Below are 20439 nucleotides of genomic sequence, written 5' to 3' on the forward strand. Positions count from 1 at the left end.
ATCGCAGTCAAACCCAGATCCTCCAAAATAAAAGGCCAAGAGAACAAAATGGCCAATGTGGTGTAAAAAAGAAACCTTAGAAATTACAGACCTGATTATTGAGAAATGTTTTAAAGGACTTACACTTAATCTTGTTTCTATTTGATTTGGTGCATATCATGGGGATTTTTACCCCAGGAATGTAAGCTTTGCGGGTCTCCTCTCCAAATGGCCTGACAGTATTTAACCAGGACTTAAATCTTGCAATTTGGCCCTTAAGATGTCATTAAACTTTAAAGTAGATGTTTAGTCTAGGTGTGGAATTTAGCCCAGGTATGACAGTTGTCATTTTTGTTTCCAGGTTTCCTAAAGCCCCCATGGTTGGTCAAAGTCTCCATCAACTTCTAGTCCTGTTAACTTCCATTTTCTCTAACCAATGGATTTTCCTGGAGCACCCACCTAGGTGCCCTAGGCCCCCTGGGCATCTCTCTTTTGTGGGGGAGAGAAGGTGGGAAATGGGAGGTATGTTTTCTGTGGGCAAGAATGTGCTCTGGCATCTCAGGAATTTGCACACAGAGGCTGAGCTCAGAGAGCGGTGTTTGCACGCCCAGCCCTGGGACATGCTCTCTGAGACCCATTTCACAAGGGGCTCCCAGTGTGCCTGTCCTAACGATTCACACAAATGCCCTGACATCCCTCAGAGACTGAAAACTTTCCATGCCCCTTCTGGGGAGCCTAGCTCAGGGGTTAAACACACAGACTGTCTGCATTTGCATTCCAGGCCCTCACTTCAGCTGTTGGATGACCTCAAACAAGTCACTCCCAGGACAGAACCTCTGCTGGGTGGGCCAGGAAAGAAGGTCCAATTCAAGATGATTAATTTTGTTACTGATAGACTAGTCTGGAAAGCAAGTTGAAGCTGTCGGCTTGAAACAAGTTTTTGGTTATTCGCAGCAAATAATCTGCTCCAGCGATCGTAGGCCCATATCTATTATGAGTAAAAAAAATGAGCGTGCATTCTTTGAGAATCTTAAATAGTGGTCCCAGGCCCCATCGTTAAGACTTCTTTGCAGAAACCTCGGGTCCTGTATAGCAATAAACAACAGGGTCCTACTGTATAGCACAGGGAACTATATTCAATATCTTATGATAAACCATAATGGAAAAGAATATGAAAAAGGATATATGTATAACTGAATCACTTTGCTGTACAGCAGAAATTAACACAACATTGTAAATCAACTTTACTTCAATAAAATAAATTAAAGAAAACTTGGGGGCTTTCATGCCAAAGCTGGAGCAGGTTCCAATCTCAGCAGGCACTATGTCCAGAAAATCAGAGCTCAGCGACACAGAGCAAAGTTTCAGACCCTCACGATTCAGCTACTCCAGTTAAACTTACTTAAATGAACATTTCAATTGCCTCTGTGACAATACGCACCACGTTCACTGTTGTGATACCATGGTGAGCTCGGCCTGCAAACACTGAGAATGCCCTGGTGCGTTAACTTCCTCCCAGCAGTGAGTGTTAGTTAGGGTTTCCTCCTCCTCCACACACTGAGTCACCATCCCATCCCTGAACCCCAGAGAGCTGATGTCTCAGTGCTGCAACCGGGCCTGGGCTAGTCCTCCCAGCTGGCCCTCAGCCCAGAGCCTGACTGTTCCGTGGGCCATTAGCAACACTGGCCCCGGGACATACAGACACCAAGGGTGCCTGAGATCCAGAAGCTCCTCCGTCTTCTAGTGGGAGTGTCTTTGTAACTTCAACAACTAGCGCAGTGCAGGGGACACAGGAGGCCTCACTGCACATCTGTGCATTTGTCTGCTGCAGCACGGGGTCCTCAGGGGACAAGACATTCCAGGAAGCTTCTAGAACTGGAAATTGCCAAACTCTTTGGCAAGGGAGCGGAGCCATAGGTCATCCCTCACCCCTTCTATCCACAGCCTTTCAGACAAGCCCCCGTAGCCTGTTTGAGATGCCATCACTTACCCAGGGCTCCTTGGCAGATGTCTGTGCGAGTGGCTCCTCCAGTAATAAATTGGGGATCATCGCAGATCTCCTGGAAACGAGACCCACAAAGTGCTGTCAACCCACCTGACATGTGCTTCTGTAGTCAGGACACCTCGGTTCCCAGAAGGTGCATCAGACCCCCTCCACCCCTTCCCCTCCCCTCTAGGGAAAGCTATGCAGTTACAGTTAGACTGCCATGGGACCCCGACTGCTCCACTGGACCCCAACGCTCCACACTGCCTAGAGCCCACTTCATCACGCTACTTCCTAGGGCCAGGGCAGCGCCAAGTCCAGCCTCCTCTGGGGGCCTTGAGACGGTCCACGCTCTGGAGCTGCCCTGCCCACTATGCCGGTCCCTCTCCTCTGTTCCTGCATGGAATTCCTCCCTCTCCCACCCTCTTCTCTCCTTTTCCACATCTTATTGTATCTCAAGACCCACTGCCACCAACTCCACGAAGCCCTCCTTCACAGTCCGGCCCTCACCCATCCTTTTGATCCCGAATCCCAGAGTATGTGCACTCTGCAATTTAGCAGCTAGTTGTGTGCTATGTGGTGGTCCTGGGTACCAGTCAGTCTTCCTAACACTCACACGCTTCTTGAGGGCAGGGGAAGGTATCTAGCCTTCTGGATTCGTCCATAGGCCATGATACTTGGGGGTCCACATACCATGAGCCTGCTGTGTGTCAATACTGTGTGTGGTACTTTATCTCAGGCAGCCCTCTCGGGAACACAGATGGACACCGACCCCATTTCACAGGTGGGAAAACAGGCTAAGAGATAAAGCCACATGTCCCAAGATACACGGCTCGTAAGCTGTAGATGGCACTGGGATTTGAACTCACCAGTGTAAACCATATAGTCTTTCCCTCCTGCCCTGCCCCTAATGGATTACTAACAAGTCTTCAAGGGCTGTCCCACCAGTCGCCTGCTGGAAGCCAACCTTGAACAGTGCTGGCCGTTCTGCAGCCCTCTCTGAGTGTGCTTCCTGATTCTGAAGAGCCCCACCCCAAAACCACAGAGGAAGTCAGGCATAAATCTGGGCTTCCCTCGGCCTGGACCCCTTGGTTCGTAAAAGCTCCACCCCATAGCGCCCAGCCCCCTGCACGCATCCCCCCACCCTCCTCCCTGCCAAGCAGAAGCTCTTCTTGGGCGAGGCCTGGATCTAGCCCCTGGCCACCCCAGCTTAGGCTGTAGAGGCTCTTTTGGAATCCGCCACAGAACACGCTCCTTTCATGCCTCTGCACTGTCCCTTCCCTGTTCAGGTCGGTCTGTTTGGGGGAATGACAGGGACAGTGAGAATGCTTTTCTGCTGAGGCACATGAAGCCAGCTTTGCCCAAGGCCTGCCAGCCAAACACTTATCCTGCTGATGGAAGAGACTGGGTTTGGTGCTGGGAGCCCAAAAGTCATACTGATAATCCTCAGTGTGCCAGGCACTTACCCCAGAAGGATTTTTCCATTATGTTTGAGAAGCTTCCTCACACCTTTGGCACCCTCTCCAAAGAAGGAAAAGTTTAGAGTGGCCCTTAGAGATGCTTCAGGATATTGAAACTTGTACACAACATACAAGGCACGGAATTAAATACGGAACTTAACAGTCCCAGGAAAGGGGTTGAGGGCTTGGGCTTTGGAGTCAGACAACCTGGGTTTGAATTCTGGCTCTGTCACTTCTTAAATGGGTTCTATGACCCTGGCAAGTTACTTCACATCCTTAAGCCTCAGTTTTCTCATCTGTATAATGGGGATGGTGCTGACAAGTGAACCTACCACATCAGGTTGTTCTGAGGGTTAAATGAGATGACTATGTACACGTGCCTTGATAAGCGCTCTATAAAAGTCACCTACTATTAATTATTACTGGAGGAGTTGATCATAATCACTGAACTTGAGGCAGGAGATGCAGGTTTGAGGCTGAGTTCAGCCAGCTGAGTGTAAACAAATCATAAACCACTCAGAGGCCTTAGATGTTTCCGGGTGAGGTGGGGACTCACACACCTGCCCTCCTTCCACCTGACTGGTGTCACCCTCGGATGGTGCCGGCTTTTTCCTCGCTGTGCCTCTGCGCCAGCCCACAGTGACTTCAGCCATGTGCTCTTCAGCCTCCTTCCCAGCCCCAAGCCCTCTGTGGCCAGTGCCGGGAAGCCCCCTCTGAGGAGCAGCCCCCCGCTCCACGGCTGGCCTGCTCCCTGCCTCGCTCCTGCAACCCTACTCTCACTTCCTTGTGGCTCCGTTTCACCGTCTCCCACCTGCTTTTCTCTCTGGGACTTGACATATAACACATTCCAATTGCTCTCATCTGAAAACCAGCCTGTCAAGCCCCAGGTCCCACTCTCCCTGGCACTTTTCCTCCTCTCCTTTCACAGGCACCCTTCTGGAATTAGCTGGGCACGCTCTTCATTTCCGGTTCCTTACTTTGGGGTCTACAGCCACCCGGCTTCTACCCCATTGCAATTCTATGCCATTGCAATTGCTCTGTTACAGTTACCAATGACTTGCTTCCGTCTAGATCCAGTGGACACGTGTCTGTTTGCCTTGCCTGACCCGAACCACAGCTGTGTTTGAGAAGGCAGAGAGGGCGGCTGTGAGCTGTGGCTATTGACACCCACAGGCTGGACACAGTCCTGGCTCCACCCCAGACACCTGTATGAGCGAATAGTTAACCTTCCCCAGCCTCAATTTCTTCAACTGCTGAATGGGACAATAACAGCTACCTTCCCCCTTGGTTGTGCAGTGCACACCCTGTCCCGCCCTAATCTGGGGCCCTAAAATGGCCTCGGATCTCTATTTCCCCATCTGGAAGTCCTACAGGCATTTCCAACCGTTGGGTGACCTGTCCGTGTCCCCTCACTAGCCCCTAAAGCCTTCAGAGGCAGAAACCATATGCACTGTGCCTGGCATACAGCAGGTGTTCAATATACGCTTATTGAGTGAATGAAAGAATAAGCAAAGAAGTATGTAAATTCACTGTGTAAACTGTAAAGTGCTATACAAATGTAAGGCGAATACCTTCTCGTTTACCACTTTCACAGCTGTAATTCTGTTTGAAGCTCATTACAGTCCTGCATTCATTCATTCACTCATTCCACAAATGGTCACAGTCTTTGTTCACAGATGTATCCCAAGCATTTAAGAGACTGCCTGACATATAACAGGCACTCGATAAGCATTGTTAAATGAATGAATGAATGAATGAATGCATACTCTGAACGCACTGGGGCTAGATTGGTGCACAATACACACATGGTCCCTGCAGTTCACTAGGAAGGACAAACAAGTATATGTAATTATATTTATAAGTTGTGAAAATGCTATGAAGGAAATTAGCAGGGTTCAGTGATAAAGAATAACAAGATGAGAAGGGGGCTGCTAAGAATGGTCAGGAAAGATCTCTTTGGGAAGGTGACATCTAACTAAGTCCCAAAGAGTAAGTGAGCCAGCCAGACTCCAGAAAACCAGGAAAGAGCATCCCTGGCAGGTGAGGCAGGAAAGAGCTGGGTGCCCTTGAGAAACTAAAAGGTGCTGGGCCTGGTGAGCCAGTGGGGAGAGGAAACTATTTAGGTATCACCTCTTCTTTTAGACGAAGAAATGGAGGCAAGGAGGTTAAACGGCTCATGCAGATTAGCAAGAAATGAACTCAAGTGCTCCAGGCCAAGGACACTTCCTACTGAACTTGCTGCCTACGGGCTGGGTTTGGGGTAACAGAAGGTGACTAGCGGGTGGGGGTGAGGGGCTCAGAGGAGTGGGAGCAGGGCAGGAATGTTAATTTCCCTAACAGGAATCTAGAGGCTATATTTCCCAGGAAGCCTCCTTGAGGTTTGGCGGGGGAAGATCGGTGAGGTGTCCCACAGGACATGGGGCCAGGAGGGGTTCCAGGGGAAACAGGATGGACAAATTGATCAGGAAGGAAACTGTTCCAAGGCCTGCCAGGGCAAGGAGGGGAGAGACCCAGGGGGGCAGGATAAGGGAACACCGAGGGGCCCCTGAGACGCCGGGGTGAGGATTCTGGGAGGGTGAGTGAGGAGGAGGAATTGGCTCCTGGATGCATCTCCCCTGTGCTTTTGATAATCACCAGGGTAAATGTTACGGGGAGGTCGGCCCCCTTTGGAAAAACAAACAGGAAACCCCGACTGGATAAATCTAACCATCGCTGCACGAGACAATCCTTAGTCACAAAGGACCAGGCCAGGCGTGGACTTTCTTCCTTCCTGAAGCAGCCTAACCGAGTTAGAGACTGACTTTTCCCGGTTAGATAGTGTCCCACTCACCCCACACCCCACCTCGGCACCCCGCCTCTCTTCTCCGCAGACTCTCTCCCCACCGGAGTCCAAGAAGTTTTGTCCAGGTCCCCCTATATCAACCGAGTTTTTGTGAGTTTTTGCTGGCGGGCCTGCTAGTGGGATTTACGGGCAGCGTGCACTTCGGCCCGTCCTGCGGGCGCCGTGGGTGGCAGAGGGGACACGGGCGACCGCGGAGCTTCCCCCGACCCCGCGCCTGCAGAGTCCCCGGCTGGGCAGCGCGGGGACGGGGCTCCCGGCTGCGGGGCTCGGCTCTGCGCGCTCCCCAGGCTCCCCGCGCGCTGGGCCTGGTTCTCGGCTGCCGCGAGGCCCGGTCGCCGCGCCTCCGGTTTCCGCGCCCCGCCCGCCCCGCATCCCGCCGCGGGCGCGCTGCCTACCGTGGGCCGCTTCCACTCGATGCCCCGGGTCTTGCTGGAGTAGGGTCCCAACTCCTTGAAGCCCAGGGAAGACGGGAGGGCCGGGAAGGACGGGTCCTGGAAGAGCGCCCCGGCCTCCAGCCACTCGTCCCGCAGCGCCGCGTAGTCCTGGTTGAGGTACTTGACGGCCCTCTCGTGCGAGCCCAGCCCCTCGGCCGCCTCCCGGTCCTTCGCCAGCTTGAACGCGATGCCCGCCATGGTCGGCCCGGTGCCCGCGCTGCCGCCCAGCGAGCGAGCGTGGGTCTCAGCGGCTGCTCGGCGCGGCGCTCCGCAGGGGCGCGGCCAGGGTTCGGCGCGCGGCAGCGGGACTGCGAGCGGCCGCCGCGGGCGATGATTCACCCGGCAGGGCAGCGCCCTCCGCGCGTCGGGGCGTGGCCTGGCCGCTCCCGGCCAGCTCGGCGCCGGGCCCTGGACCCTGCCGGCCGGCGGCCTGCACAGCGCCGGCGGGAGGACGGCGGCGGCGGCCCACGGGGCCGGTGCTGCCACCTGCGGCCGGCGCCTGGGATGGCCGAGCCGGCCCGCGCCGCGCACCTGGGCGTCCTGGTGGAAAAGTGGGGACTCAAACCCAACCCCGATAGACGACTTCCCACTTGTTGGGGAGGAAGGCTGGGCGAAACCCGAGGCTGGGGCTCTCCTGACTCTCCAGGACACACCCTGTGAGTCAGAAGATCGGGGAGAGAGCTCCAGGGGACTAAATCAGCTCTGTGGGAAGGTGTCCCTCCGCTATAGTCCCCATTTGACAGATGGGAAAACTGAGCATCAGAGAGGTTCAATGACATCATCCAATGTCACACAACTAATCAGAGGCAGAACAGGGATTCTAAGTCACCAGAGGCGTGTTACAATCGTGATGCTACACACTGCTACTGGTTAGCTATATGATCACAGATAGGGTGGCCAGATTTGGCAAATAAAAATACATCCACCTGTAATAGGGAAGAACAAATCTGACTCCATATTAGATCTGTTTTGTTGCCTGTGTTTAGTCATGCTGGCTCTGAACCTTTTGTAAAAGAATGTTATCTACAGCCTGAAATATACAGGATAGCCTATTCTCAGGGCTCTGACCTTTAAGAGTACATTCATATAGAGATAAAAAGTTGCAGAACAGAGAATAACTTTTGTTTCATTGGAGGTTTACAGGAACATCTTGACCTGACCAACATGAACAGCTACAAGAAGGAAGGATTCCAACACCAAGAAGTTTGCAACAACTAACCACGCCCCTCCCTCATCTTGCCTTTAAAAGTGCTTTGCTGAACTTCTTGGAGAAGTTCGGGGTATTTTAAGCACGAGACAGCCTTCTTGCATAGCCCTGCAATAAACCTTTCTCTGCTCCAAACTCTGATGTTTCGGTTTGTTTGGGCTCACTGTGTGTCGGGCACATGAACTTGTGTTTGGTAACACACCCAGTTAAATTTGATTTTCAGGTAAACACTAATGATTTTTAGTATAAGTATATCCCAAATATTGCACGGGGGCATACTTAAACTAAAAAATTGTTTCCTACGTAGGGGAGCAAAATTTGCCACCCCAAAATATCTCTCTGGCATGCGGATTATTTTGAGCTGAAAACAGTCAAGGCCCAAAAGACTCAGGAAGAAGCTTTGACCTTACCGGTAACTGCCTAAAGAATTTAGATAAAGGGCCTGTTTCCAGAAGAGAGCCATCACCAGAGATATGTGCAAAGAATATGGGCTCAGTGTGGTGGGGAAAACTGCAGGGCCTAGAGACCAGATTCCTCTCTGTGTCCCATTGTCTCCACCTGGCCCAGCAAACATCTATTTACCAAATATTTGCTTTTCCATCTCCAAGTCAATTGTCTTCTTCCCCTTTGAAGTCCCAAACCCCTACCACCAACATCCTCATTTGTCTTTAGCTGAAGATGGTGTTTAAGGAGAGGGCTTCAGCCAATTTGGCAAGTTACTCAGTTTTTCTGGATCTCTCCCATGTATACATGGTATTAAACTTTTATTTGATTTTCTTTTGTTAACCTGCCTCATGTCAATTTAATTTTTAGACCAGCCAGAAGAACAAAAAAGGGTGGAGGAAAATTTCTTCTTCTCTATTTGCTATTTATCTGAAACTCACTTTTAACTGGGAGGACGGAGTCCATATTGCTAAAGCCTTTAGAACACTGCCTGTGTTCGGGGCCACTGTGACCATTCTGCTCGTTGAAGAGGTAGCGTGAGATTCTTGGCTCATACACAGGAATGGGTGTGTGCCAAGGAGTGCGGTCGTCCCTTCCTCTCCACCTCTGTGCTAATATGGAAGAATTCATGTTTCAGTGGAAAGCTATGCATTGTTTAGAGCAGTATTTCTTTTTTAAAAAATTTATTTATTTATTTTTGGCTGCATTGTGTCCTCGTTGCTGTGTGTGGCATTTCTCTAGTTGTGGCGAGCGGGGACTACTCTTCATTGCGGAGCACGGGCTCTAGGCGTGCGGGCTTCAGTAGTTGTGACATGCGGGCTTAGTAGTTGTGGCTCGTGGGCTCTAGAGCGCAGGCTCAGTAGTTGTGGCGCGCGGGCTTAGTTGCTCCGTGGCATGTGGGATCTTCCCGGACCAGGGCTCAAACCCACGTCCCCTGCATTGGCGGGTGGATTCTTAACCACTGTGCCACCAGGGAAGCCCTAGAGCAGTATTTCTTAACTGGGGGTGAATTTGCCCCCTCCTCCCGGCCTTGGGGGACATTTGGCAATGTCTGGAGATAATTTTTGTTATGATGGGGTGCTACTGGCCTCTGTTGGGTAGAAGCCAGGGATGCTGCTAAACATCTTGGATGTCTAGGACAGTTCCCCACAAAACAAAGAATTACGTGGTCCATGTCGACTGAAAAAAAGAAAGAAAAAAACACAACGTGAGAGCTGTGAGTTAAGTTTTTTTGGGGGCAAAATGAGAATTATAGCCTGGGAGACAGTCTCTCAGCTCTGAGGAACTCTCTGAAGAAGTACATGCACAGTATACATGTGATTTTGGTGACGGGGGATACATACAGTCAAGCTCACATCTTGGCAGAAGGTTGCAGCTAGTCACAAGGAGCAGATGTCTCCATTAATGATTTTAGTGCTTTCCTAGATGTGAGAAGATGCAAGAAATTGGGCTCATAAAATCTTCTCCTGAAAATATCTAACTATCTGAAGGCCTGTTCTGCCAGTTTTCCCCAGAGCACAGAGTGCCTCATTCCTGATCTCCACCCTGAACTCCTTTCAGGGGGTGTTGAAAGTCAGCAACTGCAGTGGCTTAGTGAGAACCAGATGGGAAGTGACGATTGTTAGTGGGCATCCAAAATGTCAGTAATGCCGAGGCTGAGAAAGTCTGGTTTAGAGGACCTCCTCCCAGGTTATCTGATTCCAGCCTTTCACTGTTTTTGAGTCATTTTACAACCCAAAGTTGTAGATAACAGTAGCAGTGCAAAATAATTTTTCTCTATATGCAAATTAATTCTGTTCAGTGCGGGACGGGGGATCTCTCTCCCCACCGTGGAGAAGCCAGTTGAGTCCATTTGCACATTCATTTCAATATTCTTTATTCTTCACTTCATATAAATCTGTGCCTCTTTGACTTTTCCTTTGAATCAGTCATAACATATGCTTAGTTGCCTCATTTAATTAATAAGTTAAATAAAATCTTTAAAACTTGTTCATTTTATATCCATATGTGTCATGATTTTACCTTTTTTTTTTTTAATTATCTTTTAGTTTGAGGAAGACCAGATAAAGTGGCATTTTAGTCAATCTTGAAGGACAGTTTGAGATTTGAATATTCAGGATTTTTTAGTGAAACAATGATCTGTCAGGAAAAACTGAAAAGTCTTTGGAATTAAAAAGTATTCCTGGTGTTCTATGGAATTAGATGAAGCCTAATCACCCTGCCAGGGGTCAGATCTGCAGCGGTCTGTGCCTTTCATAGTCTTTAGGATATTTTACTACTCTGTGCATTGTAGAAATTGATAGTAATGCAAATAATTATTGTCCATGTATATGCAAATGAACTTCTTTGGGTAGAAGTGCAATCAAATGGATTCCCTCCCTCAGTTTTGCATCTATTAACAAATTCCATTCAGCATTCCTAATTGTTCTTTTGGATTCTCCTTTAAACTTTTTTTTTTTTTTTAATATCTACTGGTTCCCTCATTTATTCATGAGTTAAATCAAATCTTTGACATGTAGTTATTTTATATTTGTATGAGAGTCATTATTTAGTCTTTTAACAGACACTTTGTGGACAGGCTCTGTTATGTCATGTGCACATTATCGCCTCTTAATAAATGATGGAGAAATAAATAAAATGGGTGAGAAATATTCAAGTAAAATAGAGGCATTTTTCTTGGATAAGAGATGGATATTGGGCACTCAATGCTCTAACTTCAAGTGTTTACAGGATTGTCCTGGAGAAGAGGAAGTGTATTCATTCTGTGTTGCTCCAGAGGGAGAAGTGGAACTAGTGATCGACTTAAAGGGGCACAGATTTTAATTCAACATAAAAACTAATTAAATAGTGGCTTGTGACGTGGAGATTCCAGCAGCACTGGCTGTGTTCAAGGGGTCAGGGGTTCCCCAACTTGGTTGAGTATCAGAATCACTTGGGGTCACAAAGTGTTTGGTCTTTAATGATTGAGGGCCAGCCAGATGGGGGTCCTTCTGCTGGAGGGGCCTGCAGAGATAGGGGCTGGTGACCTATGGGGTCCTTTCATAGCCAAAGATTCCACGGCCTGAAGGTTTGCTGGCAGGTGGTATGAGCCAGCCCTCTAGGTACTTCTCCATCATCATCAGGGTGCCAGCTTCCTCTTAGCTTTAAAGTCAGCACTGGCCTTGTTCTTGAGGGCCACACACCCATTCTATAAGTGGGGGGGAGTGGTTTGCGTATGAAAGAACTACTCTGTCCCTCAGAATCTTTTGGGGATTGCCTATTGCTCCCCACTTTCTAAATTTCCCGGATAGGAGGAGGAGTCATAGGATTTTCGAATTGCATTGGCTGCCATGAGTATTTATTCACATTTAAGAACTGAGCCCTGGACTTCCCTGGTGGCACAGTGGTTAAGAATCCACCTGCCAATGCAGGGGACACAGGTTAGAGCCCTGGTCCGGGAAGATCCCACATGCCGTGGAGCAACTAAGCCCGTGCACCACAACTACTGAGCCTGCGCTCTAGAGCCCGTGAGTCACAACTACTGAGCCTGCGCACCTACAGCCTGTGCTCTGCAACAAAAGAAGCCACTGCAATGAGAAGCCGGTGCACCACGATGAAGAGTAGCCCCCGCTCGCCGCAACTAGAGGCAGCCCGTGCGCAGCAACAAAGACCCAATGCAACCAAAAATAAATAAATAAAATAAATTTAAAAAAAAAAAGAACTGAGCCCCTTGCACCAAGAACTTCAGGAGTGGAATTCCCAGGCACCCCATTTCCATGGAATCAGCCTCCATTTGGGTTTGGTTTTGTATTCACCAATTTTATTCTTCCTCCCTCAATCTATCTTGTCCTTGACCAGGTGTTCACGTGTCCATTTCTTACACTCTGCTTGACCAAACTTTAGTCAGGTTTCTCTCTTGCCTCCAAGTCTGAGCAAACACAGAAAAAGTGGACCAGGTCCCGCTTATCAGCTTCTCCTGGGAAATCTCCTGACCTCCAGCATGACCTTTTCCTATCAGACCCCATTCGTTTCCCCTTGTTTGTCCGGCTTCCCCTCCAAAGATTCTGCTTATGTCTGTTGCCCCTCCTTTACCCTATTAAAAAACAAACTGTTTTTTTCTTTTGATTTTGAGATCCTTGCAGCTTTCTGAGACCTGAGAGTTCCCCCTGTTGCAACAGTCTTTCTTTCTGATTAAAGTCTTCCTCATCGAAGTCTGGATGTGTTTTTACCCGACATCCTGCATCTCCAGTTTGCACTGCCCGATGGACGGGTACCACTGCCACCACCAGGCTCTGCTTTCTGTACCCTTGGATGAAATGGGGGACACAGGCATTCATTCCTAGCTCACAGGTTTCTGGTGCAAGTGTTTTACGAAACCATCCCAGTTGAGAACAGAGGAAAGAGACAACCCTTCCTGGAAGCTGTCAATTTCCTTCACTGTCCGATTTCCGCTAGGCCACTGAGCCCCGGGCTCTTGGGAGAAAGCTTGTCCACCCGTCCAGCAGCAGAGTGGGCAGATTTCTCCTCCAGCTGGTCTGCTGGAGGACAGCCCATCCTGGGAAAGCACCTCCTCCCAGGCGGGTGGCTAAGGTTCCCCTTCCCAGGCCTTTCAGCGACAAAGGCAAACCAGCCCTAAGAGAAGCTTCCTGTAGCCCTTCACAGAGGAGTCTCCCGGGAGTACCATCTTCTGGCCCGGGCCACACCCTCTTCTCTGCAGTCCTGGCAGATGATTCGTCAGCCTTCAGGGCCTCTGCACACAGGACTCTGCTCACAAAGGAACTTGGTGGTCCTGAGCTACTCATATTTACTTGCAGTTACCCATGATGATGACCACACCCGCCACTGGACAAGGTCCAGTTTTTTAAACCTGAATAAACACTCCTCTGTACTGTTCAAAGCCTCCCACATGATTCTGTCTCTCTGGATCCAGCAAGATCTCATCTCTCTCTGACGGCACAATCCCTTCCACAGGAACTCATCAGTGCAGACAGACAGACATACTTCCTATCAGCCTCACTGATGCAGCGAGTCACCCAGCCCTGAGAGCAGGGGTGAGTCAGAGCAGCTGGGATTACCCGCAGCTGCCTGGGGGCGGGCCACAGGCCTGTGTGCCACTAGGGGTGTGTGTGTATGTGTGTGTGCGTGTGTGTGTATGTGAGAGAGAGAAAGAGAGAGAGGGAGAGAAGAAGAGAGGGAGAGAGAGAGAGAGAGAAAGTGTGTGTGTCTCAGAGGGCCAGAGCAAAGGAATCTCTTTTTGTAGAATTTTTCTTTCTGTTTCTTTTTCTTTTTTCTTGGTCAATATTGTGTTTTTATTGGAGTATAGTTGATTTACAATGTTGTGTTAATTTCTGCTGTACAGCAAAGTGATTCAGTTATACCTATATATACATTCTTTTTTAAAATATTCTTTTCCATTATGGTTTATCATAAGATACTGAATATAGTTTTCTGTGCTATATAGTAGAACCTTCTTTTTGTAGAATTTTTCTTTAGATTATTTTCTCCAAGTGAAAAGAAGAGAAAATAAAGCATCTAGGTCATACCAAATCCATAGCCTGGATGCTTAAGAGGTGTTAGGGGCACAGTCTGCAGGTCCCAGGGGTACTATTCCAAGCCACCTTCTTTTTTTTTAAAATAAGTACCTGATTATTTTTTATTTTATTTATTTTTATTTACTTATTTATTTATTTTTGGCTCTGTTGGGTCTTCGTTTCTGTGCGAGGGCTTTCTCTAGTTGCGGCAAGCGGGGGCCACTCTTCATCGCGGTGCGCGGGCCTCTCACTATCGCGGCCTCTTGTTGCGGAGCACAGGCTCCAGACGCGCAGGCTCAGTAATTGTGGCTCACGGGTTCAGTTGCTCCGTGGCATGTGGGATCTTCCCAGACCAGGGCTCGAACCCGTGTCCCCTGCATTGGCAGGCAGACTCTCAACCACTGCACCACCAGGGAAGCCCCCCAAGCCACCTTCTTAATTGAGCCCCTCCACGTGCATTATACACATTTACACATTTAATCTTCACCATTGGTCAAGGAAAATCTTATTTCCTCATATTATAGATGAGGAAATGGAGGCCCAGAAAAAGGGCAGCTAATATGTGATCGAGCCACAGTCTTGTCCAGTCTCTTTCCCTGGCTTAGGAGGGCAGAGGGGCTGGCGGGGGGCCACCCCTTTCCTAGGGCTGAGGCTGAGGAAAAGCCAGTTCTGTCTTCTCCTCCGTCTTTCAGGTCTGTGATCAGAATCCAAAAGAGAGCAAGGAGAATACGAATTCCACAGTGTTATAACATACGGTTTTGTTTTAAAGATTTCTCCCTGGCTAGAGCCGTTACAGGCTTTAGTCTTTCCTTACGACTGTAGAGTGAGGGTTGGATAGGCCTGTTGGATTCCACCAATGGGATGGGGTGTCCTGTGTGTTTCCAAGGACGGATGGGATAGGCTGTCCTTGGTGCTGCAAAAGCTGGGAGGTGCTAAGAGTAGGAGGACAGAGGAAAACTCCAGACAGAAAGCTTCAAAAAGCCCAGACAGTTTCCTGGGCCCCGTGATGATTTTACTTATCGGCTGGAGCTCAGGCTACTATATCTGACCCTTGCCAAGAGGCCAGAGAAGCAGGGCAGCTGCTGCTCACCCACCAAATACCATCTCTGGGAGGAGTTTCCACAGAAGGGGTCCCCTAGTGATAGCTTTGCTAATAATAAGTTATATCTTGTACTTGTGGGGTCCTTTGCAATTTTCAAAACACTAACCATCAATTCTCTCATATGTTCAAATGGGGAAAAAATATCTACTCTGCAGAGTGCACAGAGTGGTTTGTAAGCATTGAAATCACGACGTGTGTGAAACTGCTGGAACTGGACCACCTCGGGTGCTGTCACTGTTCTCATCAGCAGCTGCATAACTGTCTCCTAAAGGCCCGTGAGTCCCGGACACGTGGGGAGCAATTCCTCTATTTTCACGCTGCCCGCCGCAGGGAAGGAGCGCAGGGTAGCGTGTTCTCTCTGTAGGAAGTGATAAGCTCCAGTGTCTGCACCAGGAGTGTTGGGAGAGGCGCTGGCCTCACCCATAATTTCCATCAGCACAACCCCCAAGTGCCCCAAATAAATACGTTTCTGAGCCCAGAACAGGGGGCTTACTAGGCAAAAAAACTCAAGACAAGCCCCAGTGCACCCTGCTTCATCTACCATCCACATTTTCATCCCCAAGTCCTTCCCATGTAGAAACTGTAGAACTGCCCCATATATGCTCCAGCTCACGCGATGAGAAGGTGGAAGTGGCCCCCTCCGCCCTCTTGTGTCTGCAGGCTTGGTGGTCGCAGTGCAATTGTCCCTACTATGCCAGCTGTGGCAGAAACCAATTTCCCAGTAATGTTTACGGCTGTTCAAAAAAATGGTAAACATCACCGTTGCTTGTTTGTTTACACTGTGATTCAGGTAACCACATTTTGAGAAGTGTGGCTCTATCTGGTCTCTTGGATTCATTACTTCTCCCAATTCCGTTCCTTTCTTCAGCCAATCAGTTAACAGGCTTGTTACCAAGAAATGAAATTGAAAATGGTTAATAACCACCGTGGCCCGATTTACCCACCCATTGGAAGGGAAAGTGATGCCAGCACTGGTGTAGGAAAGCTCTGCTGAGTTAGGTGCGTGGATTGGGGCAGTGGCGGGGGGAGATCTGGGGATTGCAGAGAAAGGGCTGGGGGATCAGGGGGGCTAGAACAGTGGGGGCAGGGAAGGAACCAATCCTGTTGTCATAAAGGACAGCCACCCACCCCTATCTCCTAATCCCTTTGGATCTCCACATTTCCCGCACTCTGTTACATCTGTTGTTTGGCAGTTTCGACATGTTTCAGCATTTTTTCTCCTCTGTGCAATGTTGTATTCCAACCTGGGCTCGGACACAGCTCTCTTGCTGTTACTTTTTATCTCCTCCCTCCTTCGGGCACAGGGCTCGGCCTAGTGACGGCTGGTTCTTGCTGTCACCCAACTTATTCCTGGAACCTAGATTCCAGGAACCCTTCCTTTCCCTTCCCCTTTAGGCCTTCCATCAACGCAGCGTCTCAGACTGACCACGACTCAGTGCCAACACCGGGAACTCGAGTGTGGATCTGAGGCAAGCATCTTAACCTTCCTGCGTCTCAGTTTTTCCATCTGTAAAATAGGGATGATGACATTGGGGGTGTTAACAAAGTGTTATGTGCCAAGATGGGAGGAGACTCATAAATATAGCTTGGGTTGTTGATATAAATCAAGTGAGGCCTTGGGACTTGCTTTCTGTACAATGAGGCCCTGGACGCACTATAATTATTGAAGTGTTTCACATTTTGAGATCCATGTGACAGAATCCAGGGTTGGATGGAACTTGAGAGGTCTTCTTGTTTAGTGTTTACACAACTTTACTTAGGGGAATTCCCTGGAGGTCCAGTGAGTTAGGACTTGGCGCTTTCACTGCAGGGGCCTGGGTTCAATCCCCGGTCAGGGAACTAAGATACTACAAGCTGCGAGGCATGGCCAAAAACAAATAAATAAATAATAAATAAAGATTGAACCAATGACAGCAGCCTTACCTTGAAAAATATTTTTAAAAAAAACACCGGCTCTTCTTAAGTTAGTGGTGGAATGTGGAAGAGCTGCGTCCTCCGAAGCGGTAAACCAGCACCTCTGTTTGTTTGTTTGCTTTGCCTCAGTTCCACCACTCCAAACCCACCCACCAAGGACTCTGAATCTGTCCACCCCGGGCGAAGCGAGACTTTCCGGCTGGGTCCCCCAGACTTGGGCCAACTTTGCGTCTCCAAACAACCTTAGCATGATGTCTTATCTTAAGAACCACCTTACGCAGTCAATGGGCTGAGTCTGACCACTTTGGGCATGGACTTGCTGCACCCCTCGGTGGGCTACCCAGCCACCCCTCAGAAACAGCAGCGGGAGAGGACGATGTTCACCTGGGCGCAGCTAGATGTGCGGGAAGCATTATTTGCTAAGACCCGATACCCAGATATCTTCAAGCGGGAGGAGATGGCGCTGAAAATCAACTTGCCCGAGTCCAGGCTACAGGTGCGGTTTAAGAATCGAAGAGCTGGGGCTTCCCTGATGGCACAGTGGTTAAGAATCCGCCTGCCAATGCAGGGGACACGGGTTCGAGCCCTGGTCTGGGAAGATCCCACATGCTGCAGAGCAACTAAGCCCATGTGCCACAACTACTGAGCCCGCGCTCTAGAGCCCGCGAGCCTCAACTACTAAAGCCCACGTACCTAGAGCCCGTGCTCCGCAACAAGAGAAGCCACCGCCATGAGAAGCCCGTGCACCGTAACGAAGAGTAGCCCCCGCTCACCGCAACTAGAGAAAGCCCGCACGCAGTAACGAAGACCCAACACAGCCAAAAATAAAAACAAATAAATAAATTTAAGAATCGAAGAGCTAAGTGCCACCAACAGCAGCAGCAACAGCAGAATGGAGGTCAAAACAAAGTGAGACCTGCCAAAAAGAAGACGTCTCCTGCTCGGGGAGTGAGTTCAGAGAGTGGAACAAGTGGCCAATTCACTCCCCCCTCTAGCACCTCGGTCCCAGCCATTTCCAGCAGCAGTGCTCCTGTGTCTATCTGGAGCCCAGCTTCCATCTCCCCACTGTCCGATCCCTTGTCCACCTCCTCTTCCTGCATGCAGAGGTCCTATCCCATGACCTATACTCAGGCTTCAGGTTATAGTCAAGGATATGCTGGCTCAACTTCCTGCTTTGGGGGCATGGACTGTGGATCTTATTTGACCCCCATGCATCACCAGTTCCTGGACCAGTGACCACACTCAGTCCCATGGGTACCAATGCAGTCACCAGCCATCTCAATCAGTACCCAGCTTCTCTTTCCACCCAGGGATATGGAGCTTCAAGCTTGGATTTTAACTCAACCACTGACTGCTTTGATTATAAAGATCAGACATCTTCGTGGAAATTCCAGGTTTTGTGAAGACCTGCAGCACCTCTTTTTGTGGGTGATTTTTAAACACACTGGGCTGGATATTCCAGTTTTAGCCAGGCATTGGTTAAAAGAGTTAGATGGTATGATGCTCAGACTCATCTTCTGATTAATGTCCTGGGAGGCGTAGAAAGAAAAATGAAAGGCCTTAGAGGGACCTGCCAGCCAGCTACATGAAATGGACAAACCAATATACTTAAGATCCTATCATAGTTTTAGATCATTGGTTTTCCTGATTCGCAAAGTGATCAAAAGCATTCTAGCCACATGCAACCAAATACCACCAAAAAATAAACAAACAAAACTAAATTGTGAGGGAAAAGAGGGAAAGACATAGCCTTCTTAAGCAGAGGTGTTCCAATGTCTTAGCCAATCCTTGGATGAATCTTAGGAATGGACAGTGTCTCAAGCTCACTCACGTTTCATGACCAACTGGTAGTTGGCACTGAAAAACTTCTCAGGGCTGTGTGAATTGTGCGACTGATTGTCCTAGATGCACTACTTTATTTAAAAAGTAATGTTCATAAGGAGTCAATCTGTAGTTTAAGAGACAACCAGGGTGTGTCTTATATAAATGATACATCTGTGGTTTTTAATCTGTGCTAGACTTCAAAACTGTGATCTCCTGTTATTGTATGCAACCTTGAACTCCACCTCTGCAGGGGTTCTTCTATGATTCAAGAGGTTATCATTATAAGTAAATTCAGAGCAACTGAGTACTTATCTAGAAAGATTACCTTTGGCTGGAGGTAAGCTGCACTGAAACTTTACAACAAAATGTCTCTGGACAAGGAGAGTGAGAGAAGAGAAACGAAAGGACACTAATTCATCTGTAATTTGCTGTTGGTAAGCCTAGCAATAAAGAGACGTTGGTCAATTGCTCTGACCCTGATGAATTTATAAACTGAGATCCTCGTTGTTTATGCTTGCAGATGTTAACTGGAAAAGTTATATATGCATAAGCCTTTCTTCCTGGATTTGGCAGATACGTATAATTATATTAAAATGGTTCTAGCACACAAAAAAAGAAAAGCAAACAAAACAAAACAAAACAAAAAACCCAAAACTTTACTTAGCAGATCATAAGTTCCATGAGATGTTAATGGATGTTCCATGGTGTCGTGGCTGTGAGTGGGTGGATGTTAGCTTTTAGTGATCAAATAAATTTGGGAAACACTTCAAATTATGTTCCCCTCTTGAGAACCATAATGTATATTCTTACATTAAAGGCTCAGGCAAGTCCTGTAGCAAAGAATTCTGTTTTACCTAGTTTGTCAATTTGGGTCCTCCAGGAAGCAAAAGGCCAACACAAAGTTAGACGTGCAAGAGATTGATTGGGGGTGATGCCTGTGGAAGAGAAAGGGGGGAGGGAGCAGAGGAGGTAGGGGAGCCTTCGGACCACAGTGCAAGCCTGACACCTGTGGAAAGAGAGAGAGAAGGAAAAACAGTGGGGTTGGTGGGCCAGCAGTGCCGCCTGAGAAAGCCCCAGCCAACCCACTGGGGACTCCTGAGCAAAGCAGGCCTCTTAGAAGTCAGCAGTGGGCAGAAATGGCAGTGCCTCTGCTGTATTGTCAGTGGCTGGAGCAGCCTGGGGAGAGCTTGTCTTCAACTTGAATGCTCTACACATATTTTTTCATTTCATTGATGGATCTTGTCATTTTTTCCACATTTACAGATGAGGAAACCGAGGCACCACGAGTTTCAGTGACTTCCCTGGGGTCATCCAGCTAGTGAGTAGTGGAGTCGGAATTTGAACGCAAAGCTGCATTTGGGAAGCCCTGCCCTAGACAAGGGGCAGTGTGGTTTGCAGAACGAATGGGGAGAAAAAGGAACATACTGACCCTTATTTATCAGCACGCCGCAAACTGCCATGGCCACAGTCACTGATGGCTTCCAGATCCTCAGTCAAGGATCTAGTTCCTCCTCAAGGGCTAGAGATAATATTTTGAGCCATACCCTGTGAGCTGTTTTGCAGATACCGAGGCTTCCCTGTTTTCACCTCGGGTATTGTGCGCTGCCTCTGGCACTGCAGTCCTTGCCCTCCTTCTCGAAACCTTTCCTCCTCTGCTTCCGTGGATGACTCCCTCTCCCGGCTTTTCTCCCAGCTCTCTGCCTGTTCTTCCTCAACCTCCTTCACCAGCTCCTCTTTCT

The 20439-nt window shown here is 48.9% G+C and overlaps 2 protein-coding genes and 1 pseudogene across 3 annotated transcripts in view; 2 read left to right on the forward strand and 1 right to left on the reverse strand.

The window, feature by feature from the left end:
• CAPN2 (calpain 2) overlaps positions 1 to 7072 on the reverse strand; it is a 54719-nt gene extending 47647 nt beyond the window's left edge. The window contains exons 1-2 of one of the 2 annotated variants that reach the window (XM_036829652.1): positions 6661 to 7072; positions 1970 to 2039 (exon numbers count right to left, since the gene is read on the reverse strand). In XM_036829652.1, coding sequence (XP_036685547.1) covers positions 1970 to 2039; positions 6661 to 6897 — 307 coding nt within the window. In that variant the 5' untranslated portion in view covers positions 6898 to 7072. The remainder of the gene's footprint in view (positions 1 to 1969; positions 2040 to 6660) is intronic. The other variant, XM_036829662.1, reaches the window with a different exon arrangement.
• Positions 6907 to 8024, forward strand: LOC118883098 (translation initiation factor IF-2-like). Its single transcript, XM_036829688.1, has 2 exons — positions 6907 to 7355; positions 7843 to 8024. Exons 1-2 carry the CDS (start codon positions 7030 to 7032, stop codon positions 7856 to 7858), a joined length of 342 nt encoding a protein of 113 aa, XP_036685583.1. The 5' UTR covers positions 6907 to 7029; the 3' UTR covers positions 7859 to 8024.
• A 9100-nt stretch (positions 8025 to 17124) lies between these two features.
• LOC118882436 lies at positions 17125 to 18279 on the forward strand (annotated as a pseudogene).
• The last annotated feature ends 2160 nt before the right edge of the window (positions 18280 to 20439 follow it).

This window comes from Balaenoptera musculus, chromosome 1 (assembly GCF_009873245.2).
Source record: "Balaenoptera musculus isolate JJ_BM4_2016_0621 chromosome 1, mBalMus1.pri.v3, whole genome shotgun sequence".
NCBI lineage: Eukaryota > Metazoa > Chordata > Mammalia > Artiodactyla > Balaenopteridae > Balaenoptera > Balaenoptera musculus.

Coding starts and splice junctions, on each gene's coding strand:
- LOC118883098 (XM_036829688.1), top strand. CDS start 7,030: ATGATTCACCCGGCAGGGCAGCGCCCTCCGCGCGTCGGGGCGTGGCCT.